The sequence below is a fragment of the Conger conger genome, chromosome 8 (assembly GCF_963514075.1).
Source record: "Conger conger chromosome 8, fConCon1.1, whole genome shotgun sequence".
In the NCBI taxonomy this organism is placed as follows: Eukaryota; Metazoa; Chordata; class Actinopteri; order Anguilliformes; family Congridae; genus Conger; species Conger conger.
In genome coordinates, this window is record NC_083767.1 from 15,027,614 (window position 1) to 15,040,503 (window position 12,890).

General features: G+C 40.8%; 1 protein-coding gene across 2 annotated transcripts in view; it reads left to right on the forward strand.

Annotated features, from left to right (window-relative positions):
* Positions 1-12,890, forward strand: part of fstl5 (follistatin-like 5) — a 126,893-nt gene that overhangs the window by 15,552 nt on the left and 98,451 nt on the right. Inside the window, exon 3 of one of the 2 annotated variants that reach the window (XM_061252033.1) lies at positions 11,681-11,711. In XM_061252033.1, coding sequence (XP_061108017.1) covers positions 11,681-11,711 — 31 coding nt within the window. Of the gene's footprint in view, positions 1-11,677; positions 11,712-12,890 lie in introns of both variants that reach the window. The other variant, XM_061252032.1, reaches the window with a different exon arrangement.

A 12,890-nucleotide genomic window follows, 5' to 3' on the forward strand; every position in this document is an offset into this window, starting at 1 on the left:
ATATGGTCACCATTGTGGGCTTGAATGCCAAGTGACCTTGTTGAGAACAGAGCACCCTGATATTGTTGAATTATTGAGTGTATATTGACATTCTGGAGAGGACAGTGAATCCCACAAACATAATTGGGTCTCGGAAAATGCTTTTATAAATCAAAGGACCATTTTGTTGGACTTATTAAGGTTAATTTATTTAATAGGGTCAAAACTGTGGCCATGAATGCCAAGTGACCTCCTTGTGAATGGAATATCCTGTTATTGTACAATTATTGAGTGCATATTGACTCTGCTGAACATAAAGGATCTCGCAAACATAATTTGGTCCTGGAAATGCTTTGATATATCAAAAGAACATTATGTTGCGCTGAAGAACCCACTCTCTTATGGGAATTCTCTGAAAGGCAGCAATAGCAGGAGACATAATATAAATGGTATTGGAATCATCATCATTGGGTAAATGATGAAATGGCTCGTTCGTGTAGGAAAATGTAGGCATTTCCCAGTCAATGCTTCTGTGAGGAATCCAAAAAGCATGAATGTAATAAATAGGATGTAACAGAGGCAAAAATACATTCATTACACAATAATGGAGGCCTTAGCTCCGAACAGTAAAAAAGTTGCAGCGCTTTATAATTCCAAGGTATTTTAGAATTGACAAGTGTACAGTATAACTTTGAAATGGAAGCAGACCTACTACGTTTTTGAAAGAGCCAGCTACCCCCTAGACTATCATCTCATGCTGAGTGTATTTACTATGCCTAACTGTATTTACTACACTGGGCTGCAAAGGGTACTTGTTCATACTATATGCAGGCTCTCACAGTCCAGATGTCCCTTGTACATACTGCACTGTTGCAGTGAACGCCAGTGATTTCCCAGCACGAGACCTAACTCAAAAATAGACTAACTTATACACCAATGCTGCCATACATACAGTACATACATTCTGCAATGGTCAATATCTGACAATATGTGTTCTCTTGGAATTAATGTATTATTTTGCATTACAAATTGTCCTAGTGCACCTTGTCACCCAGTGTTATCCAATTAAAAGGATGCTCCTGAACATAAACAGTATAGTTTTGAATTAACAGATGGGGAAAAAAATCAGTCATGTCTATAGTAGTTTTCTCAATTTAAGTTGAAGTAATGCCAGAAAATGGGTCAATTTTATATGTTACACATCACGATTTGCATAATATGTGCAGGACAACTTCTCTATGTGAAAGACAGCTTCTCTGGCTGAGGATGACAGTGAATGGAAGAGATTTATGTATTTGTGCGCTAATGATGTACCAATGCTGCTAACGACACTGCAGCTAGTTAATCAGTGCAACACTGAATGGAAATAGTGTTATCTCGTTTCCGTTCTCCTACTTCAGTTTAACCTCAGTGTCGCCATCAGAATGCTCACTCCCTTTGTGTAATTGGGAGTGCCACTGCTACCTATAAATTGGTGTACGGGAAATCCCATGGCAGCATGCAATGGATTGAGACAGACAAGCTCTGACTATAACAGAAAGATTCAGGCTTACAGTGTAAGGAATAAACAAGGCATGCTGGGACCACATTGTTATACATATACAATAGTATCTAAGTTGCATTTGTGAGAACAAAGGTGCTCAAGGGAAAATGTTTAAAAGTTAATGCCACTAAGGAATGTAAACAAAGGTGATACTTTATAGTAATATGGGCTCAACATAATCCATTTAAATGTAATCTAGTTTGACATAACCAGGAATGGAACTTAAAAAAACAACAACTTCAGAACATACGTGCAAATAGCAGTTGCTGAAGTTAACTTGCACCAACACAGAAGACCCTGCATCCACAATTGTATGTAATTGTGGCTGTGGCACATCCAGTTCACATGCCTCTCAAAATATAGCAAACTGTGGAGGTGCCAATGCATGTGAATTATTGTCAGTGATTGGTTCTTGGTGTGTGAGAGAAAACTCTTCTGTCTCTGTTAAAACACGGTGGCTAGAATGAAAGCAAGCAGTGTGCTGACACAGTACATTTAAATATATATATGCACTCAGTGACCACTTTATTAGGTATTTATTAGACTTATTTTTTTGACTTGTTTCTGGTCTGTGGCTTCACTTCAAAGTTCATTTCTTATAAACGGACAGTTTCATCCACAGCTGTAGTCCAAGCTGCAATAGCTAAACTATTGATAAATAATAAAAATATGAACACACATGTGTCATTCCAGCTATTTAGCTATGTTATTAACATATCATGAACATGCTTCTGAGTGCTTGTGGAACGTAACGCACCAGTTGGGCTGGGGTATCAACCTGAAAGCTCCTTTGATGAGAGTGTAATAAGTATTTATGTCTGATTGTTGTGGACGGTCTGATTACTTGTTGGCGAGCATACAGAGACAGACAATGCTGAAGATTTACAGTATGGCTGCATGTATGTCCTTCTTTTCCTCCTCCCGTACCCCTTCATAAATGAACTACTGCTATTTATTGTTAGGCTACATTTCAGCTTTGAGCAGATGGGTGTACCTTGAACACATTTTTATGTGCAGTCCATTTATACAGGTAGATATATTGGTGAAGTAATTTTGCTCAAGTACCTTGCTGAAGAGTACAGTGGTAGTGGATGACAATCAAACAGAAAACCTTTGCATTATAAGCCCAGTTACCTAACCACTACACTGCTTCAAAAGAATTATATTTACTTCATACAGCACAGTGTAGTGGGTGCTCTAATTCAGGGTTAGCCTATCTTCAGGATGGTTTTGTATTTTTTGGTTTTGTTTCTTTGTCATTATTAATACTGATGCATTGCAATTATTTGTTATAATAATAGTTATATAACCGACACTGATCTGGGGTCACTTGCAGGGCATTAATTGCATGACTCATTTATAAGCGTATAAGCCGTTCCGTGACACAGTCATGCTGACCCATGACAGCTTAGCGGGCTAACGTTATTGGTGCTGGTGTACGTACAAGCCAGCCGTGCATGGAATCTTCAGTCTGCACAACCGTATCGGCCCTCCTGGGTTGTCCGTTAGACTGCAGGAGGAGCTGGTGAATGCGAATGTGAGAAAGGAGCCTTTTTGGTCCGTAACAAACAACCAGAGGCAGACACAAGCTAATGCTACGTGAGCTCCAAAAAGAACTGACACATTTGATAAAAATGAGCCAATAAGTTTGGAGGCTATTGCAGAAGTGAGAGTGCTCCAAGAAGCCTTTAATATGGATGAATATGAATTAACTCCTGTCCTAATCAGGATAATTACCCTTGTTTAGCTGGATGTCCCAACTGAACAGCTCTTAATTTATTGCCTTAAATCATAGTTTGCTAAAGTGTCAGCTACTTTAGTCCTTCCTCCGGTCCTTCCTAAAACACAGCAGTTTGAGTATTTATTTGACATAATACACATGTCCTTGATCACTCCCTACTCCCCAGCTAGACCACTCCAGTCTGCCAGCTCTGGTCGCCTTATGGTTCCCTCTCTACGTGCACCTGGTGGTCGAGCTGCACGTTCACGCCTGTTTTCCATTCTGGTTCCTCAGTGGTGGAATGACTTGCCTACCACTGTCAGAACAGCAGAATCCCTGCCCCTATTTGGACTCAGACTCAAAACCCACCTTTTCAAACTCTACCTTAGTTCTCCCTCCTGATTTCCCCCACCCCTCCTTTCTGATATCCCCCCCCAAAAAAAAAACTAACTAAAATTTTTCACTTATGATGACGACTATGTTTAGAACAGCATTTCATGTGTATTTTCCTAGTTCTGGATGTGATGCTTTGACTTATGGTAGAACCTATGCACTTGTAAGTCGCATCTGCCAAATGAAAAAAATGTAAAAATGTAAATGACAAAAACATGTTGCATTGAAATAAAAAAATGTGAATGTCTTTTCAATTTTATTGAATGTAGGTTTCAGCATTGTAAAATATATAGTTCTTGAGACGTCACTGTCTCTGACAGTGGATAAAAATTAAATGATGGGCCTTAGGAGGCCATAACCACCAGTCTCCTGTCCTGTTCTGGATATTATACAGATTATTCTATCACTTGAACAAAAAAGTATGTAGTTATAATGTGGGACTGCAGATTACATCAGTGCAGCAGTAACAAATCTGTGCTGCATCCAGGCAGATCATTTTTTTATTCCACTATTTATCAATAGGAACCTGGGGGTGTTTTGCATAGCTCCCTGGCTAAACCGAAAAACTAATTAAATGCAGGACAGCAATATGTTAATAACAGGAGGCTGAAAATGAAAATGCTGGCTAAAGTCATTTTAAAAGGTAATAATTTACATACACACACTCGCGCACGAGGACACACACACACTTTTTACCACATTGCAGTAAAGTTGAACCGCATGAAATGTAGCAACTTTTTTTATCTCTTCAAATAATTATACATTGAGATTTCAAAAATAATTTGCTGCCTCGAGTCAGTGTTGTCTTTCTCTGCCAAAATGACTTTAGCCTTGTGAAACATCAGCAGGTTCAGTTGACTTCCCTGCTGTAGCCCCGGCCAAATGTACCCCATAAAGCACCCCTCATTCAGAAGCACTGGGCTCATTCCAATCGCTTATTTTCCTGCACTCTTTTCCTTTCCTTGCTACCGACCTGGGAATCGATCAAGGTCTGCCATCTTTCAGGACATGCCAACCCCTTAAATGTTCCTTTTAGGAGCTAGAAGTACAAGTTAGGAACTCCAAATCTTTCCTTTGAGCAAGAAAACATCCTTTGTGGAAGTATTTTTTTTGCCTGACGTTTATATAATCAACCCGTGGATCCACCTCTCCCTATCTGCCATGTCTGTAACTGACATGGCTTCGAACTGGCTTCTGATGGAGCAAGAACATTCCATTCACGTCTCAATTTATTTTTCTTGCCACTTTTCTTAGCCTCTCCCGACGCGTGGATCTATGAGTAGATAAAGAGAAAAATAATCGATTGGTATGAGCCAATTGTGCCATCTCCTTTTATTCCATCCATGGTTTGTCAAGTAAAGGACCAATGTGGAGAGTATGCTGGCATGTTAAGTGCTTAATTAACTTAGGAGTCACACCTTTGTAGAAGCACCTGATTTCAATATATTTTCTATCTCTCATTTCTATTTATTTTGGCAGTTACCTATACATTTTTTTTGTTGCAGATTGCATTTTTTTTGGGCATGTACTGCAACCTTACTGCAATGAAAAACATACCTGGGCACACACTCCCACACAAAGGTATGTGCACTTGTGCAATGCTGTATATTAGTCTTGGCAGCTCAGGACAAAACAGATAAACAAAATGGACCGATCAACTGATTTTTCATGTTTGTTAGTTTAACAATCACACAACGACTAATTGACTAAATATTGAAATAGCATTAAGGAGGATTCAGGTAGCAATTCAAATCTGTTATTTACTTCTCTATAAATCATTTGAAGTATAACAAGGATTATTATATACTGTACTATATTATATATTATTATAATACTTTTGTCCACAAATATTTTGGGCATCTTAAAACTTTTTTTTATTATAACAAATAAAATAATTGCTATATAAAGCTCAAGAAGGTAACCGTATCAAAGTCGCAATTAAGATAAAACTAATGAGATGGTAATACGTCGTCCTCATTTAAATTTGATAGTGCTGCTTGATTAAACAGTGACAATTGAAACTGATTGTGACTGTGTTTTAGGCAAGAGGCCTTTCTTTCTAAAATACAATTTTAAATCATGAAGATCAATATTTTAGAAGGTGCACACATTTTCTTTCTCAGCGTTGATATAGGTGCTACAGTAACTGTGAAAATCTGCTGTCCAATGGCTGCATCACTTCTTGTCTTGTGTCACCACCTTGCTGAAGAAATCCACTCATGATCCATCTGCCATCCACAACTTTATAATCCTGTTTTTACTGAGCATTGTCTCAAACCACTCCCCATTCTTAAGACTCTTTGAGACTTGTCTTGCTTTTAGCATACAAAAAGCCTGATGCTAGAAGGACTGAATTGTGACATTATTCTTAATTAAAGGATTGATCTTCCCTGAATTTGTGTATTGACTTTGTGGCAAGACTGAAGTGAATCTCAAGTCTGCAGTAAATGCCCACATGATGTTTTATGCTAAAGATGGTGAGGTGAATCAATTCCTTTCACCAGGGAAACACATTTCCCCCTCTATTTTTTCCTCTTTTTCTTTTGAATCCTGACACGCTAATATTATGTGTTTAAGACTACAAAGCCATGGAACAGCAATCTGTAACTGCAGGTTTTTTTTAGTTGAAACCCCAGCTATGTACCATACATCTGACGCAAGTATTCATTTCTACAGCTGAATTGTTACAGGAAAACCCCATGTTCAGTCGGCCTAGTGTTCACCCAGACAATGCAAGTCGAGGAATTCAATCAGTGGTTAAGTCCTACCAGAGACTACTACATGAAGCCTGCTGGCTCTGTATTGCACTTGGAGAATAGAGAGAGAAAAACATAATATGGCAAAGGTATGTACTGCACATCAAGGTGCTTCAAGCCGTAGCAACCCGGACGTGATCTGACAGTATTCAGTCGACTGCAGTTCTTCAGCTTTACAATGTTAAGAGCCGTGTCACAGCAGGGAACTATTTATCATCCTGATCCATCCATTCCGTTTTTTTCCGAAAGGCACCTCGAGAGCAGTTCCATTTAAAACCCAATCATGTTTTTTTTCTGCGGCTGGTACCACTGCTGCGACGTCTACTGTCTGTCCAGTGGGGCACAGACCACCACAGGCAATCATTCTTTTAGTGTGCAGTTTACCAGTTTTGTTTTGAAGCCATTGAATTGGTGAACCACATGTCCTGGCGAGGCGGCACGGATGGTGCAGTGGGTAGCACTGCCACCTCACAGCAAGGAGGTCCTGGGTTCAAATCCCCGTCGGCCGGGGCCTCTCTGTGCGGAGTTTGCATGTTCTCCCCGTGTCTGTGTGGGTTTCCTCCGGCTACTCCGGTTTCCTCCCACAGTCCAAAGACATGCAGGTTAGGCTGATTGGTCTAAATTGCCCGTAGGTATGAGTGTGTGAGTGAATGTGAATGTGTGTGAGTGTGCCCTGCGATGGACTGGTGACATGTCCAGGGTGTATTCCTGCCAATGTATGCTGGGATAGGCTCCAGCCCCCCTGCGACCCTGTTCAGGATAAGCGGGTTCAGATAATGGATGGATGGATGGATGTCCTGGCTACATTGGCTCAGGTGGTAAGACCAGTCGTCTGGCAGTTGGAGGGTTGCCGGTTCGATCCCACCCTGGGTGTGTCAAAGTCGCAGTGTCCCTGAACAAGGCACCTCACCCCAAATTGCTCCTGACGAGCTGGTTGGTACGTTGCATGGTAGCCAATTGCCGTTGGTGTGTGAATGTGTGTATGAATGGGTGAATGAGAAGCATCAATTGTACAGTGCTTTGGATAAAGGTGCTATATAAATGTCAACCATTTACCACAATTCATACATCATGCAGGACTGGTATAGCTAGCACTTCCTCCCTGGGTCGTATTATGGCCAATGGTTATTATTGGCCACCCTTGACACTGGTATTCCTAGGATTTGATTCTGGAGTTTGTAGTGATTCTGAAAATGAGTAGTTTAACTGGTCATACCATCTGGGCAGCCCTTACATCAGATTTTCCTTTGGAAAATGTATCTATAATTGGACATTTATATGGATTTCCATGCACTCCTGGAATGACAGAGGATGTTTCAGCAACACGATAGGCATTAACTGGATATTTTAAATTGGGATCAAAAAGGTAGTGCTTAGTTGGGCATACCAAGGACATAGCATTCAACGGTGGTTTATACATTCGTAGTGGCTTCTGGTTTTCGACTGGATTTTATTTTAAAAAATGTTTTAAACCATGCTTGCTTCCATTTAACCATTCACAGATTCTGGTTCTCAAAGCATTCATTCAAAGGGTTCATTCAACAGGGATTTTTAGGAAACCAAAGGTACTTTAATAATAATAATAATAATAACCATACATTTTATTTATAAAGCACCTTTCATGCATGAAAATTCAGTGAATTACTCACATGTTAATTTTGATTGCTGATCGCATTGCCTTTGAAAATCAATTTATTACAGATTTTGAAACGTTCACTGCTTGATATAACCAAAAAGTTGATAAACTGGATGTGGGCAGTCCGTTCAGAACCTTTCACTTCAGCGAATAAGCATTCTGAACCGAGAAGATGTTTCCCTCTCCGTCACTGGGAGCCATCCATTGCCACAATATCACGCAGGGTAGAGAAAGCGACAATGTAACAATCATCGCGGCCGAGGTAAAGGCAGATTAAACGGGATAAGAAGAGAGAGTGCCTTCAGATCCCGTTTGAAAGGCGAGCTTTAGCAGAATTAGGTCCCTGGGATTTGTAGATAAGATAAAGATAGAGGCTGTCTGTCAGCTTCTTTTTATCAGGGCAGATGGGCGCTCAGCTCCCAGGAGAGCTGCAGGAGATTCTCTGCCAAAGCCCTGCGTGAATCCATTGTGTCTCCATCGCCTTTCATTACGTTTAAAATGATGGATGGTTTTTTTTTGTAGAAAAAAAGCCTTTTTTGTGCTGTCCAGCTTTTCTGTTTTTGCCCCACTCGTCTGTTTTGATTATCTCATTGGCGCTCCGTTTTCAGCTTAGAGACTTGGAAGCGATGTCTTTTTTGTGAATGACATATGCTCTGCGGATTATAAAACGGCACGTTTTGAGCGGTAATTTGGTACAGCTGGTGTGCAGAGCTGTAGGTGCGAGATCACGGGCTGTGGGTTTTTATCGCTCTTTTCTACTTTTAGAGGCCCAGCTAGGGAGAGGTTATGAACTAATCCCAGCCCAAATCTCCTTACCTCCTCGCACAATCTTTTCTCGAATCAACCTCTTACTACGCTTACTACTCGTGTACCCCTTGTTGGCCTGCGGAAACTGGCTTTATGGTCCTCTCCTTTATCCCCTTGCCTGGTCTTTCTCTCTCTCTCTCTGGCTTTTAGGCCTCCACTTTCCTGGGACTGCCAGCTCACTGCAGACAACCCCACACCTCCCAATCTGCCACAGCGCACCGTGCCTGTACCATGGTCTGGCTTGTGCCTGTACCATGGTCTGGCTTGTGCCTGTTCCACCGTCTAAATTTCTGCCTGTTCCATGGTCTGGCTTGTGCCTGTTCTAGCACCTCAGTTCAGAAGAAACATTTCTTCCAGCTCCTCTACCCATCGAGTGTCTGTAATTCACTCAGGGTCATTCGGTGACCAAGACCCATGACCTTTCAATGTTTAGCTGCTGTATTTCAACAAAAACAAATATTGTTACTTGCAGGTGGAGTGGGCAGACCCAGACATTTTTTGTTATGTTGACTTGTGATTCCACAGTAGCATGTTGTTTTGTTTCTAAGCAAATTACTTTCTATCTTTAATTGAATGAAAGCAGAGGTACTCTTGCAGCACTTTCCAATTAGCTTAAATGCCCATTTTTACACCCCAGTAGAGAATTTCTTTGATTAATGATTGGTAGCCAGGGCTCATTTGCGTAGGCTCAACACTTTCACTGTACAATGTACAAAACATGAGCATTTAACAACCTCCGCTGAAATATTTATTTCTGTATTGGGTATGAATTTGGTATAGAATTGAATAATTATGCCTGTAATTTAAAAGGCACAGTAAAATGAATGCATTTGTTGAATCATTTGGCTCCCTGTACTAAAATGAGTGATCTCACAAGATATGATGGGTCCATTCAAAGACTGGTCTCAACATTCACACATGTCCTTCATGTAAAGCATTAATATGAATGTGACATTTACTTTATCGATAACAGATACTACTTTCTAGTGAAACATGAATAATGCCATGCTAAATGCAATGGAGAATTGAAATGCATGGAGAATTATACATTGGTTCGGCCCTCCTAAGATTCCCAGTAGAATAAGCCTGTCTGCATTCTAACTGAATTTATTTTGTTCTGTTTGCCATACTGCGTGATCTTTCAGCTTGAAATTTCTGTCCGCCTTATTCAGATATTTTCGAGTCCTTTCAAGACCATCTGCACCTAAAACCGGTTTGCTGTCAGATCGGCTGTAGTGTCATTGGCGGTTGTTTAATTAAGAGGGTGGATTTCATTTCAAAGGCGATCGCTGGAGCAGTGCTGGTAATGAACCCTTCCACATGCCTCTGTCAGCTGGTTGTAAAATATTTTGTGGAAAACCTGTCACTGGGAGGTGGGATTTCTGACTCTAGCTATCTTCTGTATATCCGCTGTTGTAAGCAGTACTGTATGGCAAATGGTTAACAATCTAGTTATTTACTATATTTTCAAGAAATGGTTGAGTGATCCAGAAATGTCTTTTAATTAACATTTTGACAATCAAGTCTGGTTGGAGGGCCTGTTGCATTGCTTAAATGTTATCCTGTGATTAAAAGGGATGTACACTGTACAGAAACACTGTACTGTGCCGTTTATTGTATATGACGGTGCTTGCCAAAATAGTTAGCTTAAATTAAATTAGAGCTGTACATTTTCATCGGTCCAAAAGTTTACTCTTTCTTGTAAAGAGCTGTAAACATAGTATCTATATGTAGCTCACAGTCAAGGAATGAATTGAATTCCACCAATTTCTTCCCCACATAGGAATAGATGGAAACAATTAGACTGATATAAGTCGATATTGCACTGAAATTGATTTCTCTACTGTTGCTGATGCTTAATGCATACCATAATAACGCCATACAATGTAGTTTGAAGCCATTCACGGATTAACCTTTACAGTCACCTTAAGATTTTTTTAACTTGCTGGCATCTTACTTAGCAATGAGCGTGACTGGTTTTCTAAAGTTTCATATTAGCACAAATCCTGAATTACCTACTTGTGAGATGTTGCATTATGCATTTGCCCTATCATCTTACTCCCCAGTTCCTCATAATCTTCAGAAAAAATCCTGATGGTCCTTATGGAGAATCTGGCACAGTGCTTCTTTGAACGTTCCTTTAAAATTGCAAGAAACCTTTTCATTCCTTTTTACAGAAAAGCAGGAAATCAAATCCCGTTGATTCCTCTAACCTTTCCGAAGGGAGACCTTTCTCTCATCTTGAATAGTCATCTTGCACTTCCGTCTGCGCCTTAAAATTTATTGTACATTCTGGTATGTGAGTTGGCAAACCTGTGTGAGTAGTATCGCAGTTTGGAGAAGAGCAGTTAGCGGTTGTAGTGCCCTAACAGGCAAGCAGTGTCACAAAGTACTATCTGCAATTGCTTTTGTACAAACAGACCCAGAGCCATAGCAATAAACATTTACATTAAATCATATTAGGGGTGGTGGTGTGGCACAATTGTTGGGAGAATTGACTTTGTAACTCCAACACTGTGGGCTTGATTCCATGGTGACACACTGCTGTTGTACTCTTGTGCAAGGTGCTTAACCTCAATACCTTCCGGAAATTTCCAGCTTCATAATAGGCTGCAGGTAAAGAATGCAAGCAGTGTAGGTCACTCTAAGTAACAGAATTTGCTCAATGCTTTAATCAATGTATTGTACATACTCCTGAATCCACATGGCTTCTTAGGAATCTTATGTTGAATGTTTTATCCACAGAGTCATGAATAGTTTTTTGTTTTCTTTCTTTTTTTGGAGCTTTTGCCTCCGGCGCGTGATATATTATCCTTCACCTTCTCTCTCTGTTTGTGTTTCAGCAGGATGGGAGCCCGGAGAGTTTACGCATTACAGGTACGGATTCATTATTTATTCCGCTTTCCGCACTTTAAGATGGCTGCCAGATCCGCTTGCCTCTTAGCACTCCTGCTGCCCCTTCCCAGCTTTCAGCTTCTCAGATAATATGGCACCCTGCTCGCGCGCCCGTGCCAAGACGTATTCGGTTGGCTCGCCCGTCGTTTCGTTTCCTCGGCGGTGACGGGAAACATCAGCGCTTCACCTCTGCCGTGCCTCACGGCTGAAATGCACGCGCCCGCCGTGTCTGCCCCACCGTCGGCGAGTGTGAGCACTAAAGCACAGTAGCGCCGACCGGCAAGGAAGTACTCCTTAGCCTTGATCCTGGAGGGCCTCGATATGTCCAGACTATCATTTCACTCTGCCATTTCAGCCAGACAATCACAGCTTCCTTCGATCCCTGTTCTGAAAGTGATTTTTATTTTTTTCCCCAAGATAGACAGAAAGTTCTGGACTGTAGGTGCTGGTAATGTAGTTTGATTTTCTGCAACAGTAAATTGATGGAGCTGCCTAAAAATCACTACAGTATTGCCACTTAATATACTGTATGAGTGGTAATTCATATTCATATTTACATTACACTTTTTTTATTTTGCATTTAGCAAGTATTCATATCTATGACTTGTTTACATAGTTGCTTTTACATAGTTACGTGTTGTTACACCGTTATGAATATCCTGTGTACTGAACCACTCTAGGCTACACACCTTGCTCGAGGGCACAACAGCAGAACAGAGGCAATCCGACCTGCAAACCCTGGATTACAAGCTCACAGCCCTGAGCACTGTACTACACAGCCACCATGTTTGAACTGGAGGCATGCTGGATATCTGAAACACTGAATTATTGACCACAGTGACAGATGTGCGTGGCAGAACAAAATAGTATGAAATATCAAATACTGCTTACAAAATCTGGGTTAGAGTTACCCAACTCAAGATAAACAAAAACAACTTAACATAAATAAAAACTGTTCACGGCTTAAGTCAATATGATTAATGACAAAATACACTAGGGGTGTATAGTTTATCCTACCCTGCTGGGTCCCATAATCCAGTTTTTTGGGGGTTTTCTACCAAGGTTTTATGTATGTCAGGCTTCCTTGGCTGAAATAGAGTGCAGGGTAGGGGAGTGTCAGGCCTCAAGTGATCCACAGTCCATGTGGGATGCAAGAGTTGA